General features: G+C 38.6%; 1 protein-coding gene across 1 annotated transcript in view; it reads right to left on the reverse strand.

Annotated features, from left to right (window-relative positions):
• JAG2 (jagged 2) overlaps window positions 1-13,075 on the reverse strand; it is a 42,018-nt gene extending 28,943 nt beyond the window's left edge. The window contains exons 1-3 of the mRNA XM_010087374.1: window positions 13,024-13,075; window positions 6,194-6,448; window positions 5,105-5,165 (exon numbers count right to left, since the gene is read on the reverse strand). Coding sequence (XP_010085676.1) covers window positions 5,105-5,165; window positions 6,194-6,410 — 278 coding nt within the window. The 5' untranslated portion in view covers window positions 6,411-6,448; window positions 13,024-13,075. The remainder of the gene's footprint in view (window positions 1-5,104; window positions 5,166-6,193; window positions 6,449-13,023) is intronic.
• Window positions 13,076-17,611: the final 4,536 nt, after the last annotated feature.

The raw sequence follows: 17,611 nt of genomic DNA on the forward strand, positions 1-17,611 counted from the left end.
GCACACTGGTTATAACAGCAAGAGAACTTATATGACGTGACACATACCAATTGTAATAATTTTGCAAGTTCTTTCAAACTTGAAGTTGTGATGTGACACCTTGCAAAGACGAGACAGGAGAAGATGTCCAGGTATGGTACCAAGTGTCTTCCTGCAGGGCCAAACAATAGCCCTACACTCTTTAGGGACCATAGTTGCAAGAACTGATGCACAGCAGCCATCACACTGATACAACAAGACTTTCTAGTTTACTGTTCAGAGCAGTTTATGAGATTTCTCATCATTTGTGATCTTGAGATTTCTTACAATTCCCTTCTGGAACAATTGTGGAAGGAAGCTATATCATTTAGATCTGCTCTTGACAAGTCTTGGTTAGCCAGTAACTCATCCATAAGCATTTTCTAGATGTTTAGAAATGGTATACCTGCTTCAGTGTTCTTTTGAGATTTCTATCTGATCTAGTTAGCATGGAAGTTCCCCATCTCTTACTTTCTCCCCATGTTTAGAAGCAGGTATTGTATTTCCTTCTTTTTTCAGTCCTCTAAGATCTTTTGTTAGTCCTCTACAGTCTTTTAACAACAACCTGCTTTGAGATACCTCAGCAAGTCTCCTTGTACCCAAGAATGAGTTTACAAGAACACAGACACTTTTTTTTTAAGTTCAGGCAGAGTAACCAAACATTGATGTTAACCATGTTAACCACTAAACTGTCACGGAAACACAAGCAGGAGATTAGTGATAGTGGTAGGCCTCCTACCGAAAAGGATAGGAAGACTATGCAAGCCTTTAACATTTAACAAAGGATCTATAGAACACTATTATACCCCCAACACTCCAGGTAGTTGAAGCTCATTTTGCAACTCAGGCTTTTGCTCCTGCATCTCTGTAAACCAAATACTGAATAATAGTCGAGCAGGTTCTGGCCCTTATAGTGACAGATTAAGGGAGCAAAACCATTCAGGAGAGGCATACAGCACCTGCAGGCACTGCTGGACACAAGAAATCAGCCTTGCATGCAGGGCTGAAACGGAATACAGGACTACAAAAAGGCATGGCACTGGACAGGAAGTTTGAGAAATCTGTTTCAATAGGAAAAACATAAGGTATGTGATTAAATAAAAAAGTCACGAACACTGTAAAACCGAAATTTTGTCATATGTAGGTCAAAAGTAATTCTAGAGTAAGACAGTTCAAAGCACACTGATTAAACAACTAATTTACTTAAGTTTTAAAAACTGTATGCTTGCTTTGTTCACCTTGCACAAAATCACTGTACTGTTAATGATCCCATTTCTAATTCATTTCAGCTAGTCTACGCATTCTAAAGAAATTTTTGTACCACAGTTGTGTGAAGCAAGACTTGTATCTCCCAGGACATAACCTGGCTACCATAGTTCCAGAAGCTGAACACAAGCTGAGCAGTGTTAGGGATTTGACCCCTTTTGTTTCGCTTTGGAAAATAAATTCAGACATTCAAAAGCAACAGGAAAAGTAGAAAGACTTCTGTAAATACCATAATCCTGGCAGGAACATGACAATGTAGGCCAGATACAAGGCATATCTGGGCTTCTGCCAAACCTATACCACTCTGGATCACAAGGAAGTGAAAGATTAAGCCATTAAGCCTATGGACAGTTTATAAACGGTACCAAACATATTCAAATCAGCAGTTTTAATCAAGGAAAGAGACTGTCACTTGTGCTTTCTCTATATTCAACTTCCATAATTTCATAAGGTGATTGAGCCTAAGCCAGTTATAAGCCATTAGATCAAACTTCATTCTTCTCTGGACAGTTTAATGGAATTTAACAAAGTACTTCAAATGGTACAAAACCATCCAAAAAAGCAACAATCATCACAGCTTGGTAGTGTTGCTTCTTTGACAATTCTTCCTACTTCTTTGGGCTGGTGAATTCAGTAATCAAGACCATTTGGTCTGACACTGCAGGATGAAAAAACCAAGATTACATTAGCCAAACACTTTGAGCCTAGATATGGATAAAAGTCTTTGGGGTTTTTTTTGTTTTGTTGTTTTTTTTTTAAGAAGATTCCAATTTCCCATCTTTGCAAGATTGAGCTAAGCTGCTTTTGCTTTCCACAAGGATATAAACTTGCTCATTATTCAGTAAATTTTTACTTTTGTTGAACTGCCTCCACAATGACAAAAACCTTTCACCTAGACCCAGACATGACATACCACAAAATCATTTCCTACATCGGGTCATTGAGACGTCAGGTCATCCCCTACTTACTTTCCCTTTCTTTGATAAAAACTCACCAAAATAAATGGCAAACTTCACAACATCGTAATTTCCTCAAAACAAAGGGTAGATGAACTTGCCCAACAGATGATGTACAGTTACAGCTAATGGCATATCCTTCATTAACAGTCTGCAGTCATTTAGCTACTTTTAAGATCTATTTTTGGTATAACATTTAATCTAAGAACAGCTCTAAATTACAGTGGAACATCAAAGCATGGAGGGTAGATCCCTGCTACGAGAGTTAGGCTGAAGCCTCAGAGCCGTTGCTTAAGTTACCTGCATGTTCAATCAAGTTGAAGATGGAAATCGTTTTCCAACTTTTCTATTTATAAATGCCACTGCAGATTTTGGCAACCAATTAGCTATTGGCACCAGTAGATTTCCACACATCTCACACCCATGTTTTTCTCACATTTTCATTTTCTTTCTGAATTAAAAAAAGGACATTGTTTTCACCTGTTAAATGACAGTGGCAACTGTCCAAAAACCAGGATGAAGGAATCCAGATTATAATTCAATAGCACCAAACATAGCAATTTCTTTTAAATAACAGCTTCCTTTGTACTGCTGAAGATAAAGGTCATGCCTGTAAGGCTTGCTTATTTTTAGTTCAGCATCAGTTTTCTACAGTAAGTATTATCCATTTGGGTTAAAAGCAACATTTCTCATACAGCTTAACACCTACTACAGAATACAAGCTAAAGATACCCGAGTGAACAAGCTCAAGCTACCAAATCACATTTAAAGAAGTAGCCAAGAACATTCTGAAATACTAGAAACAGAGTGGCCATACACAGAAAGGCCATTGTTTTTCTTCGACCTGCTGATCACAGATCTAGCACTTCAACAGACAGTCATTAAGAAACAAGGCAGATGGTATACAATCCATCTGAAATATTAAGTCCCTTATTCCTTCCCCCAATACTGTCTTTCAGATAAGAGAATCCACCCAATAAAACAGTGAGATTTCTGGCCTGAGTCCTTCAATAGACCCAATGTTATTTCTGTGAGCTTTGTTTAGCTGGGCAGGTTAGAAGGGGCAGCTAGACTTACAACACTAGATACTTCTTCATGTCAGTGACATGCTGTAAGGAAAGACTTCACAAAACTGCACCCCACTCCCCCCAAAGGGTACTGTTCTGCATTTGCTTAAGGCTGTTGCTTTTTCACCTTTATTCAGTGGCTCCTTGCATTTGAAAAACATTCACAAGCTCCTAGGACACTCTGATAACCAGAGGACTCCAGAAATCCTTTCATGAACCAAAATTCATGGTTCTCATGGGGAAAAATGTGTTCTTGGAATGCTCAAGGGAAGGAGTACTTCTTACTCAGGCAGAAATTATACCGGCCCAGCTCTCAACCACAATCTCTACTTGCAACCTAAAAAATTTATCAACAGCAGTAGGGGCACACAAATCTTGAAAGTCACAAGCAAAATATTTAACGATATTAAGAGATCCCAAATAACATTGTATCCTTTCTTAGAAAAAGAGAGCCATGGTTTAAACATCTGCCTTGGAAAAAAAAAAAAAATCTAAGGGAGTCTTCATAGCTCTTCAGAACCGTAACTGCACATGCACTGAAGCACCGCACTTCATATACTGGAATTTACCACTACAACATAGCAAGTCTTCTGCAAGTCAGCAGCATCTAACGGAAGTCTCAGGGCAGTGAGAAACCACTCCATGATGTAGTGATTTAAGGCTTATTTTGTATCTGCCATACCTCACTGTCAGAAACTTCAGGCTCTCCAGCAGGATAGGACTTGTCTGCATGTCAGCTGCCACAGCTCACAAACCGGTACTTCAACCCCAACTCAGCTCCAAGCCCAGCAAAGCTAAGCGGCCCACATCCTATTTCTGCCACTTCTGTGATGGTTGTAGTAGTAACTACAGCAGGAGGATGAAGCAGAATTTACTTAAACTATCACAGCTTGCCACAAACGGTATTTGTCAGCTCTCAAGGGTTCTGGCAGCCAGTTCAGTTTCACATCATTCCAAGCAAGCAGATTCCACACCGCTTACAAAGGAATGACTGCACAAATCCACTCTTACATTGATGCATACAACTCTGACCACAAATAAACTCAAAAACTTACATAGGGTCCCAAACGTACAAGTAGACCCATCTCTTCAACAGCCAGTGTAAAAATAACACCCATTTCCCCTTGACCTACTGCGCTGGACGCCTGAACCTTTCCAAGGAAATGATCAACTCCTCTTGCTATCACAGAGGCCATTCAGGCTTCAACACAAAGTTAAGGGAACATTTCAGACTCTGTTCTCTCATATTTAGGGAACAGAAAACATTCACCTGGGATAGAAAGTTTAGGTTGGGGTTGCTACTGTACCTCCATTATGACCAAAACACCCCCCCCCCTTTTTTTTTTTCTTGGAAAAGCTAGGTTTACTACATTTTGGTGATCAAAGACATCTATTGAGTATTCTAGGACTGTGAGCATTTCCTAGTCGGAACAGTCCAAAGAGCAAGTCCCCCTTTGTATTTCAGGGGAACAAATTGTACACAGAGATCAAAGCTCCTAAGGATTTCGAAAAGGAAAAAAAAACCCTATCCTCATTTGATAAAGGCATAGTTTTGGATCACATGAAGCAAATCTGCTCAGTCCTATATGTGCAAAAAACAGAATAAGATTGCGAAACAGTATTAAGTACAGGCAGTTCTTACACATATGAAACCTCCTTCAGATCCATTTCCATCCATGTTTTTTCTATTTTGTTTTCCATTTTAAAATAGGCTTTTAAAAAAGTAGCAACATACATGGAAAATACTAGGAAGATCAATACTCACATAAAAAAAGATACTCAAGCATGCAGACTTACTTGCATTCCCCAGGTGTACTGCAACCCCCATGGAGCAAATTACATCCTTGTTTACATACAGCTGTAAAGAGAAAAAGATTTAGGCATCAACTCTGGGCAGCTAGGTATCCATTAGTACAGCAAAAAAAACCATTCAGCTAGGGCTCCTGTCATTTAGCCTATTTGTTGCTTCTGCAAAGTAGACTGTCTTTTGTAATGTTCCAACAGTTGTTGCTTCCAGCTAGCTATTTCACAAAACACAAGCCCATTACAACTGTTTATGAAAAGAATAACTTAAGATAACTCATTGAAAAAGTTGCTACCAAACAGGTTTGCAGCAAGAGTGTCAGTACTGAAACATTTATCAAATACAGTTAATTTTTAAACCTGGTATTAGACTAGTATTATGCTGGAAATCCCAAGCTTCAAAAGATACATGACCTTGAGTAAGCCCTTAAAATGGTCTACCCTGTCATTAAGAGGCCTTGTACTGAAAAGGAACAGAAAACAAAAACAAGAAGTCCTCAAAAGAAGAGTATGTCAAGTAATTTTAGCACTAATTACTCACTGAGACTGAAGGCAAAACGCAAAGAGATTTGATTGAGTGGTACATTAAAAAAGATGACTACACTTGCATTTCTGTTCACATTAAGAGCTATCAAAAAGCTTTCAGCTTTGCATACATTACACTTAAAACTCTTTCACTTGCAAAAATAGTATTACAAGTGCATTTTTACCAGATTAAAGTCTACAGTATTACTGATATCAGTTTTCAATAAAATCTTACCTTAACAGACATAATACATCATTTTGCTTTGAAGTAACACCACCACTGAATAAAGTCAATTAGTAAAAAGACATTTCACTATTTCGATTCCTAAATTTGTTACACAGCCTCCATAGCACATACTATAAGCAACACTGTACCCTCCCCTGGGCTCCACTCTCCACAGAGGATGTTTTTTTGCAAAGATTTGTATTCAAAGGGTAAAGTCTGTATGTGTTGAAATTAATATGCTACAGCACTGACACTACAGAAATGTCTACTGCACTTTATACCTATTATATATACACATTAGGGCTAATCTAAAATGAAGCAAACAATATTACCTTGTTTACATTCTTCTCCCATCCAACCTTCCATGCAGGCTTTGTTTCCGTTTTGATCACATGTGTAGTGACCAACAAAGTCATCTCGAGGGCCACAAAATTTATTGCACAGAGAACTGTAGTAATTTTCATCACACTTCACTCTTATTTGTACTTCAAAATGTGCAACAGGACCATTAAATTGTAGTGTCTTCCATCGATCTTCTGGGTTGATCATGCCAGCATGTGCCACTCGTTCTATTAACAAGTCCTCACCTTTTTAAAAAAAAGGCAAATTCAACAAGTGCTAAGTTCGATAGCACACAAGAACACAAATTCAAATCAAAAGTATTCAACTGGTTAAGAGAAAACCTAAGTAAAGAAAACATTAAGATGATAAAGATCTACTGTCTAACTGAATTTTCCTTTGCCTTGCAAAGTTCATTACAGGAAGGCCAATTTAAAAAAGCGTCCCAAAGGAAATATTAAAAAACTCTGGAACATAATCCATAGGAAATAGCTTATTTTTCAAGGCAGCCAAACACACCACACCCACACGCTGACAACCAGCAGCTTTATCTTGATCTGAGGCTCTGTCTCCTTTTTGTTCTTATAAAATTGCATAATCTGCATAACCCAGTACCTGAGATATTAAAGTTCTCTGGTGCAAGTTTAATTTTAAAAATAAAGCAAAACACATCATATACTCCATCTGCTGCAAAATTACTAAGCAATAGTAAATGCTCTGGTAGGCTTGCATTATGTACATAAACTAGCTTGTTTCCATATTACCATCCTCTCTACACAGTAAAGGCAAAACATCTTTAACAAGCACTTCATAGAATACTTCATGCAGCTAGTATTTGACATTTTGAGACAAAAAAACATACAAGTGAACCCAGAATTATTAAGGGGCCATTCTCAACTCTCTGTCCTGCTTATTGTTATCCCCAGTGAAACTCCTGATAATTATGATCACTGTTGCAATACACTCTATAAGCATCCTGCCTTGCCCTCACAGAAAGCATCAGCGCTGCTACTGCCAGGCTCCATTAACCGAGACCAAATGTGCACAAAGCATGAGCTATCACATGGGACAAGAGGATTCCAGGATGTAAGATTATGGAACTGCCAACACACAGCATTTTCATTTTTATGAATATCCATTTAGTGTTTTAATCCATTTTAACTCTTGGTACAGAAGCTTCAGTACTAGGAGAGAAGACACAATTGGAGCCAGTACAATGAAATTACACAATTGCTTCAGTAAATGTTAAGAATAAGCAAAGCACAATAAGAGTAAGGGCAGACAGTAAGTAAGCCCAGTGATAAGAGTTTTCAAATGTTTTCACTATTCAAGTCTGGTAACACCCTACTGCAAGAGTTTTTCCAGGTGACTCTATGAGTTGCAGCTGGAACTCCAAGCACTATTTAAGGACAAGGTACGGAAACTCCACTTGTATACATGAATTTCATACCCATTTATGAAATAGCTATAATATTGCCATCCACTTTGGTGTCCACTTTCTTTAAATAAATTCTTTAAAATGCATGTAAAAAGAAATGAAGAACCAGAAACTTGCACATAGCCAGAGGCTGTAATGGTAGTGAGATAAAATCTAAACTTCAGATTATTATTAATAATATAAAGCATGCCAAGCTGGTAGCATTCAATACTCAACTACCAATTTTGGCAAATGCTTTTCACCTACTTACTTTGTAGGACTCAATAACCTAATCAGTTTAGATTATAAAACCAAAGGAGTGACCATTTCTCATCTAGGAAGTTATTGACAGCAGAGGTACCCTGTGCATCTGTTACCAAAGCTGCACTTCCCCCTCAGCACGTAAAAGGGCTGAAGCAACAATTTTCATTCACTCCAACATTAAAGAAAAAGGAAAACTACAGAAGCAGAGGGCTCTGCAATGCATTTTATCTTCTTTTTTTCAAGCTTGCTTCTACCATAAAAACCTTTCTTATTAAATCAAGGAATATTGAACTTTTTAAAAAGCTATTTTAATTAAGCATTGAAAGGTTCTCCAATTGTTAAGAACTCAAAGTATCTCTCTGCTTTAATATTACAAGTGCTATTACCATGTATAGGCTACAATTCATGCTTACCTAGACCAGTCTACATAAAATATTTTATGGCTAGCAAAGACACACTGAAATTCCCATACATGAACTCTGTCATGCAGCAGCACATGGTCAGTAGCAGAGTGGACAAGAAACCTGTAAGCTAGAAAATTCTACCTGCATTTTAGTTTTGCTTGAACAGCATACCTATCATACAGCTAGACACCACTAAAAGCTTCATGATTAGATTCAACATCCTTTCATAATCTTATTTGTCTTTAATGACTATTGATCTGAAAACCTTGATGAAAAATTATAAAGGAAAAATGCTGAATCATTGGACGGTCAAAGAATTTGAACAAATAGCAAGCATGCATTACAGAGCTATTTTCCATGTATAAGCAACACTGGCTCACTAAAAACAGCTGCAACAGCCACCCTATAAAAGTACATCAGCTGGACTGAAGAGCAGGTCCTGAGATTAAAGGAGTGGCTTATATAATAATCTTATCAAGCATCTTCAAGGCTAATGCAGATTAATTAGACACAGTTAAAACACTGGAACAAGTGTTACAGCTATTGCAAATATACCCATGCAGAAGAGTTCTCTTTATACCCGAGGTCAAGAACAGGGAGAATAACCCAACAGTGTTTGTTTGTTTTTTTGAACACTCAAACTTTATCTTCACAAACTCCTCTGAAAAAGAATGTATTCCGAGTCTTAAGAGCTCGTCCTCTGCCTTGTATCAGTAAAAGTAGGGCTTAGCAGCCTAAATAAGCAAGCCAAATAATTTACCCTGAACCGCAAAAGGCATCAGGAAATCAGCTCCAAGTCATTTAGTTTCTAATACTAAATTATTAAGTACCAAAGTATGAGAATTCTGCTTTACTTGGAATTCAAAACTGATCCCAAATAGAAGGTGCATCTTCCAAAGATATCTGTAATTGCAGGGAGGAACACATTTGCCAAAGTTCTTTCTTCCTCTCCCACAATGCCAAAGTGTTTCTGAAGATATTCAGTCTTTCATATTCAACCGTTTTGGCGAGACATTTGCTCCCTGCATCTGGTTTACTATTAAAATTCACGTTAGGAATACACACACTTTACTCTTAGCTCTCAGTAAAGGCAATGAGCTACATAATTGAATTTCTCTGGTTATTGGACAAAAAAGCAGTTTACTCTAGCCTCCCCCCACATGCACCTCAGGAGCAATAGGGCTTCTTGATTACTAAGTTTTCTACAAGTCTCTCTAGAAAAGCAGATAGTGGCACAGATGTTTGCATAAAAGGAGATGGTGGCTAAAAGGTGGTTCTTTAATTAAGCATCAGATTTTTGGAAGAAGAGTCTTTATCTGAAGGAGTATTTAACTGTAACTGTGCAATCAGAAGCCATGACTGCACCTACATGAGAACCCTGCTCATCAACACACTCACTTTTAGCAGAGGTCAGATAATCCCAACAAGCCACTCACAGGGCAATACAAAAGATGATGCTGGTAGCTGTTTGCAAGGAAACACACAGTAGCATGTGAACATCATGCCCAAAGGAGGAAGAGGTGACCTTCTCAGGAAGTACATTGTCTTCAGGCTTTTTCAAGCAACCCTTTCAAAAAGCCATAAGGAGAGATTATTCTCCTACAGACTAACATGGAAGAGGAAGGCAACCACTGCATCCCCACACCAGACATGTAGTCAAATGCAAAGCTACTTCACACATAAAGATGTCAGCTTGTTTCATAATGGCAGTGTTGCATTAGGCATTGCCAAGACCTCTGCTATGCAACTAGAAGTTTGCCAAGTCAAATCACTTACCTGGGAAGCAGCACAAACTGCTGTGACAGATGACAGAGAACAGGCCCTTTGCAGTGACTTTGTATCTAAGGCAGTTTCCTCTCTCCCTCCTCCACCCTCCCAAAGCAAACAAGCGGTAATGCTATACTGCCACAAGCTTCCCTCAGAGCCAATCCTGCTGCACCAAGGAGGAAGAAAGCACAGGAGTAGTTCAGGAATCAGGGTCTGAAAGCCACTCTTCAGAGTTCATAGCTTGAGGTAACTACTGGGGAAACAGTAGTCTAACAGATGTGTTCTTGAGATGGTGCTTCACAGATCTGCTCTAAGCACCCTTGCCTTGCTTTCAATGGGCGCAAAGAAGAATACAGGATGCTATGAGTGAAGAATGACAACGGCTCTAAAACCTTCAAGTTGTTCACTGGAAACCCCTCTTTCCAGGTTTTTTGTTTTTTGCTTGGCATTATTTTTTTCCCTTTTAAATACCCCCTTGAAAGTCTAAGTGGGGAACACATTTAACTTTCAGCCTTTCTCATCCCTGCTAAAGGAAAGCAAAACCTGACTTTGGAGCTAATTAATCAGCTTATAATCAGACTGTGGCAATTACGTTGATTAATCTTTCTTACAGTAGCAACAGAAGACACATGTAACCTGATCCAGAGATCAGCTCAGTGTTCAGGATATGACAGGGAGCTCAACTTTCCACAGATAATTCTCTTCACCCCTCCAGGATGCAGATATTGTTTGTCTTTTCTCTGGAGGATTTGCCATTTTCCCTTTCCAGTTCTCTACTTGTGATCATTTATTGATCTGTCCCCGTTTGGCAGTTCAGCAGCCCTCGCAGAAATACAAGGCAAATGGCTTCACATTTTGACAGATTCACAAGGCAAAACCTACTGGAGGACACCCTGCCAGGATAACTCAAAAATAAATAAATAAATAAGAAAATCTTCCACATTAAAGAATTCTTCCTAGAAACCCAATATACAAGTCTAAATTGTAGCATGGCAAAGTAACAGGTCTCTGTCATGGAATCAGTAAACATACCACAGAAACATTTAAACAAGACAAGCATTTAGCCCATCTTCTCCCAAAGTACAGGCCAAGAAAGCCTTCCTAAATTCTAAACTGTAATCTAACACTTAGCCTCCTGTAGTTCACAGAAACTGTTAAATTAAGGAGACTGCCCACAGGGTCTCCAGAAGACTATATATCCTGTTGTCCTGAAGTTCAGAAAAAAAGTGACATCAATGCAAATAAACAGATTTGTTAGAGCATGTTGAAAAAAACTGAAAAGCATAAGAGACTTTACCACAAGTCTAAAGTGATTGTCCCCTTATCAAGTGTTTTTAAAAAGAAACATGTGTTTTAAAGCTACAGATTTGCAAGTGGATTCTGCATATTCTAAGACAAACATAGGAAGTTAGAAGAGCACTATCTATTAAGCAGCTTCTTTTAAAATAAAGTACTTAAATGCATACAGATCTGTTTTGCAGAGTAGGCTCTTCATGTTCACCCCCTTCTATACCATCCCATGAGTTGATCTGCCATCTAGAACTAGGGCATGAATATTCCAATAGTCGCTGTACTATCTGGCCCCAGGTAAATTAGTCCCAAACTAGAAGCTATTTAAAAGAATTAACTTCATGTAGTTAAGTGCTCTTTGAACAAAGCATTCAAGAGCACGCTTCCAATCTGTTGCCATGTAGGATATCTAAACTTATTCAAGATTCAGGCTTACTCTGCTCAGCACACAAGATCTCATTTTGAATACCAGGTCCAGCTTTGGGAACTGCCATTCAGGAAGGCTGTGGACCAACTGAAGGGTTGCAGCAACATGAATTACCAGAGATCTAAAGAAAACATACCTATTAGAAGAAGTTGAAGGCACTGTTAAACAACAAGACAAAAGAAGCTTAATTTTAACAGAGGGAGGGCTCAGGAACAAACTACAGACTCAACATTACTGTGTCTATCATTGGATATAGAGTATGTTAGAAAAAAATCTCTAAGTGAGGAAGATGGGTCAGTAAAATGCAAGTGGGACTGATCCCAAATGTCAAGGACAAGGACCTTAAAATTCTAACATAGCCTTAGCATCAATTGAACTTTGCTGATTTTTGTATGCTTGATGCATCTCGATAAGGATGGCTACTGAACCAGCAGAGAATGGAGCCTATAATTAGAAACTGATGATGATTTGAGACATAAACCTTTGCTATTCCAGTGTTCAAACATTTATCTTCCTCTATATTGATCCCAGCCAACATTAACCGTCCATCATTAACCACAATGAAGTCTGAAGTTCACTTAACACTTGCAGCCAGAAGCATTGATTATTTTAAGACAGGTTTGTAAACCATTACTAAAGAGCAGGTTCAAACTAGAATCCTACTTTAGCAACAGTACGGCAACCAGCACCTTCATATGACTTCAGATCATAATAGCCCTGCTCTGATACTGAGCATTTACAGACCAGAAATGCAAGGTAACTTTCAGTACTTGAGGACAAACAAACAGAGAAGGAATCATACCACGATTTAGAACACTTTCATCATAAACATTGAGCACAGTTTCTTTATGGGGAACAAGAACACTTATTTGTTTACCTGTTCATTAAAAGTATTGCACAACATGGTTATGGGTAAACTGAGGAGAATCTGAAGTGCAATTCTACAGAACAATTTTCCTTTAAAAAAATAAAGGGCCAACCATTATTTTTAAATAGTTAAGCTAATTATTACAAGTAACGTATTATAACCTTCACTTACTATTGTCCATTCTTCCTATCGGTAAGAATTTTTCACAGTTCCTAACTGTATATTCTCTGCTTGGATTTGTACCTGCCCTTAACTTACAAAGTAGGCTTGCCTTCAGACTGATTTGGAGGGAGGGCTAATTGCAGCAGCACACCATTTCCCCCCTCCCTAATCTATGTACATACAACACAGAGTAAGTGCAAACTAAATTTTACATAAATACTCACCAGCTTTAGTATCATTATCCCAATCCCATGCTTCTATTATTAATGTGAATGATCTCTGAAAAGAAACAAGACACCAGTTAGTAATAAAAAACAACTCTTGTAAACCAAGCACAGTGATTTGGAATAAGAAGATATTGCTGCTACAAGAAAGCCACTAAAGAAGCTAAAAATTTCACTTCTCTGCTGTCATGTGAAAGCCCTTGAAGGCATCTTCTCAAAAGCATGAAATGTAACAACATTAAACATTATAGGGCAAAGCATGCCAACAGCAAAACAAACGTCCCCACACACACCCACCCACCAAGGACTGAATTATTCTTCTCCCACTGCATTTAATTCTCAGCTTTGCTTAGCCACAGAAATCCCTTTCAGAAGTAGCCCAAAAAGGCATTAATAAAGTGAGGGGTTCTGAACGCTGGGAAACAGGTAGGATATTTAAGACTTAAGCAACTGAAGACCAAAAAACAAGGAATAAAACCAGAGCCATCCTTTAGGAACCACATGAAAGATCAGTTTACGTAACAGATCTGTTTGCTGTTTTATAGAAAAACGTTATCTAAAGAAACACACAAAAAATCCACTCTAAATTCCTGATAAATGCTGACTTCTTTCTCATGAAAGGGGAAGTATGAAAAAATTGACCTACAAAAGACACGGCAGAAACATAATCATTAAAGGAAGCACAGTTGGTAGGATACTTTCCCCTGAGGAAAGAAGAGGAATGATTTAAAGAAAGTTTTAAAGTTATTTGGAAAGAACATGAAGGCTTTCCTTCACTAAAGCAAGGCTTCAGGCATTTTTTCTTGGTTTTATGACTGAATATGTAGGATAGATGTCGATAGTCAAATACTAAACTTATTTAGGAAAAAGTTACCTTATGCATACATGTTTACCTGTTTAACTACCAAAGCTGAAGGGTTACTCTTGTTTACAGCTTCTCCAAGTTAACCGACATTCTCACATACATTTAAAACCAAGGAAAAAACTTCCAAGAACAGAAAGAGTTATTGCATCACTATCCTAAAACTCTCATGTATACAACTTCATGCTTAGAGGCAAGCCACACCAAAAACTGAAGCTCGTTAAACACAGCAGAGTCAAGTCTTAACGCGCTCAGAATTCACAGGCTAACAATCTATGAATTCACATTGACCTGGGGACCTTCAGACAAGAAATTAAGAGTACCATCCTAGGAGGAGGATCAGGTAAGCATCTTTTCATAGGGTGCTCAGGACTATTTTACTGTTGCATCAAGAGATGTACATTTTTACTTTGAGATAGCTCCTAAGTGCTTTGTACACCCCTTGCCTCCACACCAAGGAGGGTTGATCATAACACTGAAATCTTCCTACTTTACAACAACAAGAAGAAAGATCAGTGCAGCACCCTAAGCAGAAGGGCTCTTTGTCTGAGATCCTTCATGACTACAGCAAGGGACCAGTCTATTCAGAAATGCACTTAACTGCACTTTATTGCTTAGTTACATTAGAATATCAACCACAAACTATGTCTTTGAAAAATATCTTTCTTCTGTACTTTCAGCTTCAGAAAATCATCTTCCCCAGTATGTGTCTATCATCAAAAGAGATAAAGGTTTAGTGGTAAATAGATGACACTTAAGGAAGGAGGGGAAAAAGGAAGCTGGACTGAGGCATACTTGAGCTTGAACTGTCTTTGGACAAAAACAATTGATGGAGATGAGCTGAGAAATTAAAGGCCTCTACCTCTGAGATATGAAAACATAGCACAACTCAACTGCAGACATTTTTTTGAAAACAAATGTTAGTGGAGCATTTCAGTAGCCTCACCCTCCAACTGCCTGCTTTCCCCTGCTCCCTAATCTCAGCATTTAGGGAAGCAGGATAGGATCCTACTGTATTCCAAAACCACTACCTGCCACCCCTCTCCTAAACTGATACCTGAATAAATAAATGTAAAGTGAATAGTATCAGAAAAATAAGTACTATACAGTACTGCCCCAATGTTATCTTCTGGTCACCACAAGTATCCTTATTTTGCAAGTGTTAACCTAGGCAGAATTACACAAATGAGTGCACGATCCAAAGCTCTGTTATCCAACTCTCCTGCTTTTAACAACTGATCTTCTAACATACCCCTCAATTTTCCTGCATTCCATTGATTTGTATTAGAAGTACAAAAGAGCGCTCAAGTGCTTCCAGATGTCCACTTATGTAAGTATTGGTCTTTCCTACTGCAACTTGGCTGTTGCATCTGACTGTCCACATAAGCTAAGGCAGGAAAAAAAAAAGAAATTAAGCTGGACTTGCTGTTTTAGGAAACAGATTGTTCAACTATACCTTCCCATCATTCCACTTGAAAGCAGATTTGTATCTTTGCCTAGGATGCTAGGAAATTTTTGTGGGTAAAGACAGCTCCACACAACGCACTGTTCCAGCACACACATGCTAGAAGGTGTGAATGTGGATAAAGAGCTATTCTGCTAATTTTAAGATACTTAAAGTAAGGAGTCCCATAGCTCTGGTGGCAAATCTGACCATCTAAGCTTGGCATAGACTCTGACATTGAAAGTAGTCCTTTACTACCTTATAGAAACTTAATAGTGCATTACAAGCAACTGTGACTCTGACACACAGCTCTTCTTCCAAGATGTGGAACAACTGAATTTCTGGCCAAACACCTGACCTCTGCAGCCCGCCCAGCTCATGCTGCCTCCTGGTGGCAGGCAAGGCAAGGATGTGGCTCTGCAAGCCCCCGCTTGCACAGGATGGGTCTCAAGCATTTGCTTTCGCCCTCTTCCCACTGGTGACCATCAAGAACCATAAACACATCTCTAAAAAGCTTAAAGAACGTACACAAAGACAATACGCACACTACTAAATCCTTTTACTTACTGGCATCCCATAGCCTCAGTTTCCCCATGTCTACTTCTGGACTAACAGGCAAGCACTAGGCTATTTACAGGTGAGCAACCATATGGAGTGTAACATTTTAGGAAGGCTTGTAGTCACACTCATAGGAGATTAGATATGTTATTCAAATGGCAGTAAATGGTATTGATAGACAAATGCACATTTACTGGAAAATCAGTTTCAGTTGAGACAGTTCAGTTGTGTAACTTCCTGCTTTCTATTGACAATTTTCATCCTTCAAAAACCCCCAACAGGCAGAGTAAGAATGTAACCAGAAGAGAAACTGATTTTTGTGGCCATTTCACCTCTAGAGAAGACAGTTAAGGTTACCAACCCAACTTTTCATCTCTCTCTCACCTCCAGCTAGTCAATAATTGTAAGGAGGAACTCCTTTCCACAGTAGCAGGATGGATCATCATGTTACAGTTACTACACCTCAAAACAGGAAATGGATCCTTAATGTACTGGTTTAAAAAAAACCTCTCTTCCTCCCCCTGCCCCCTCCCCCAGCCAGAGTATCAAGTCTTGCACTAGATCTGCTTACATTCTTTTGAATTTTGCACTTCACTTTAAAACAACAGTTGAAAACTCACAAAGAAGTATCCATGTTACTGAATATGCTCATGGTATGCCGCACTGAGAGCTTTCTGGAAATATCTGCTTGACCATCAAAAACATTTATTAGTGTCAATTTTAATATCCATATACTCATACATACTATAACCCTGCCTGATAACCAGCGTAAGAACTACAGGCTGAATAACACCAATGGGTGTAAGTTCTGAAGAATACTTGCAGCTTACATAATGGATATACCCATTTGATAAAAGCTGTACCATGGCCTTGCATTAGGCACACCTACATTCTTTGACTAGAAGTCTAACATAGACTACCCAGAACATCTTCACTTAGCACCAGCTTCAAGTTAACTCCTTTGTAGCACAGATACTTATAGCAGACAAGGTCTTTCTTAAATTGGGCTTCCAGAAAACAATTATAGAACTTGCATTAATTTAGGTCTTGTCCAGAATCTAAGGTCTACCCATACCGCGAATTTTTAAACCCCTCACAACATCCAGCAGTGCATTGGCTCTCTGATGTACCACTAATAGAACAGGCTAGCTTAAAAGCTATTTAAAGTAAGAAGTTCTCCACAGAGGCTATTGGTACAGATACGTGTGTTCAACTTCCTTCATAAATTTAACAGAAAACTCTACAGCTTTCTAGCACATATCCTAAGAATACCCTAAATTTGTGAGTCTTTTATGCATAATAAACACACACCACCACACCCGCTTTTTTTCTAACCTGCTCAGAACTTTAGCTGTAGACTGATAGAACTAGCACCTCAACACCAGGACATGCACATTCCAGTCTGCTCTTACATATAAGTGAAGATTTGTGAGTAGTATCTGTTGTTAATTTCAACTAGTACTAGCAAAAAATTTAGAAAATATTTTAAAAGTGACCATGGCACATATTGGAGAGGGAGGGATGGGGGTGAACAGACAGCACTGAAAATACTGACTCTGGTGTCTAGGTTTATCTTCCAGAAAGAATTAAAACACAAGACAGCATTTGTGCTCAAATTAAAAAGCAGATGATGTTAAGGGCTAGGAGTCAGAAGAAGAGCATCAGCACACTTCTGCAGAAGAGCACGGCTTTATAAAAGAACAATTTTGTAGGAGTTAATAGAT

Source organism: Pterocles gutturalis, unplaced genomic scaffold (assembly GCF_000699245.1).
Source record: "Pterocles gutturalis isolate BGI_N339 unplaced genomic scaffold, ASM69924v1 scaffold4611, whole genome shotgun sequence".
NCBI lineage: Eukaryota > Metazoa > Chordata > Aves > Pterocliformes > Pteroclidae > Pterocles > Pterocles gutturalis.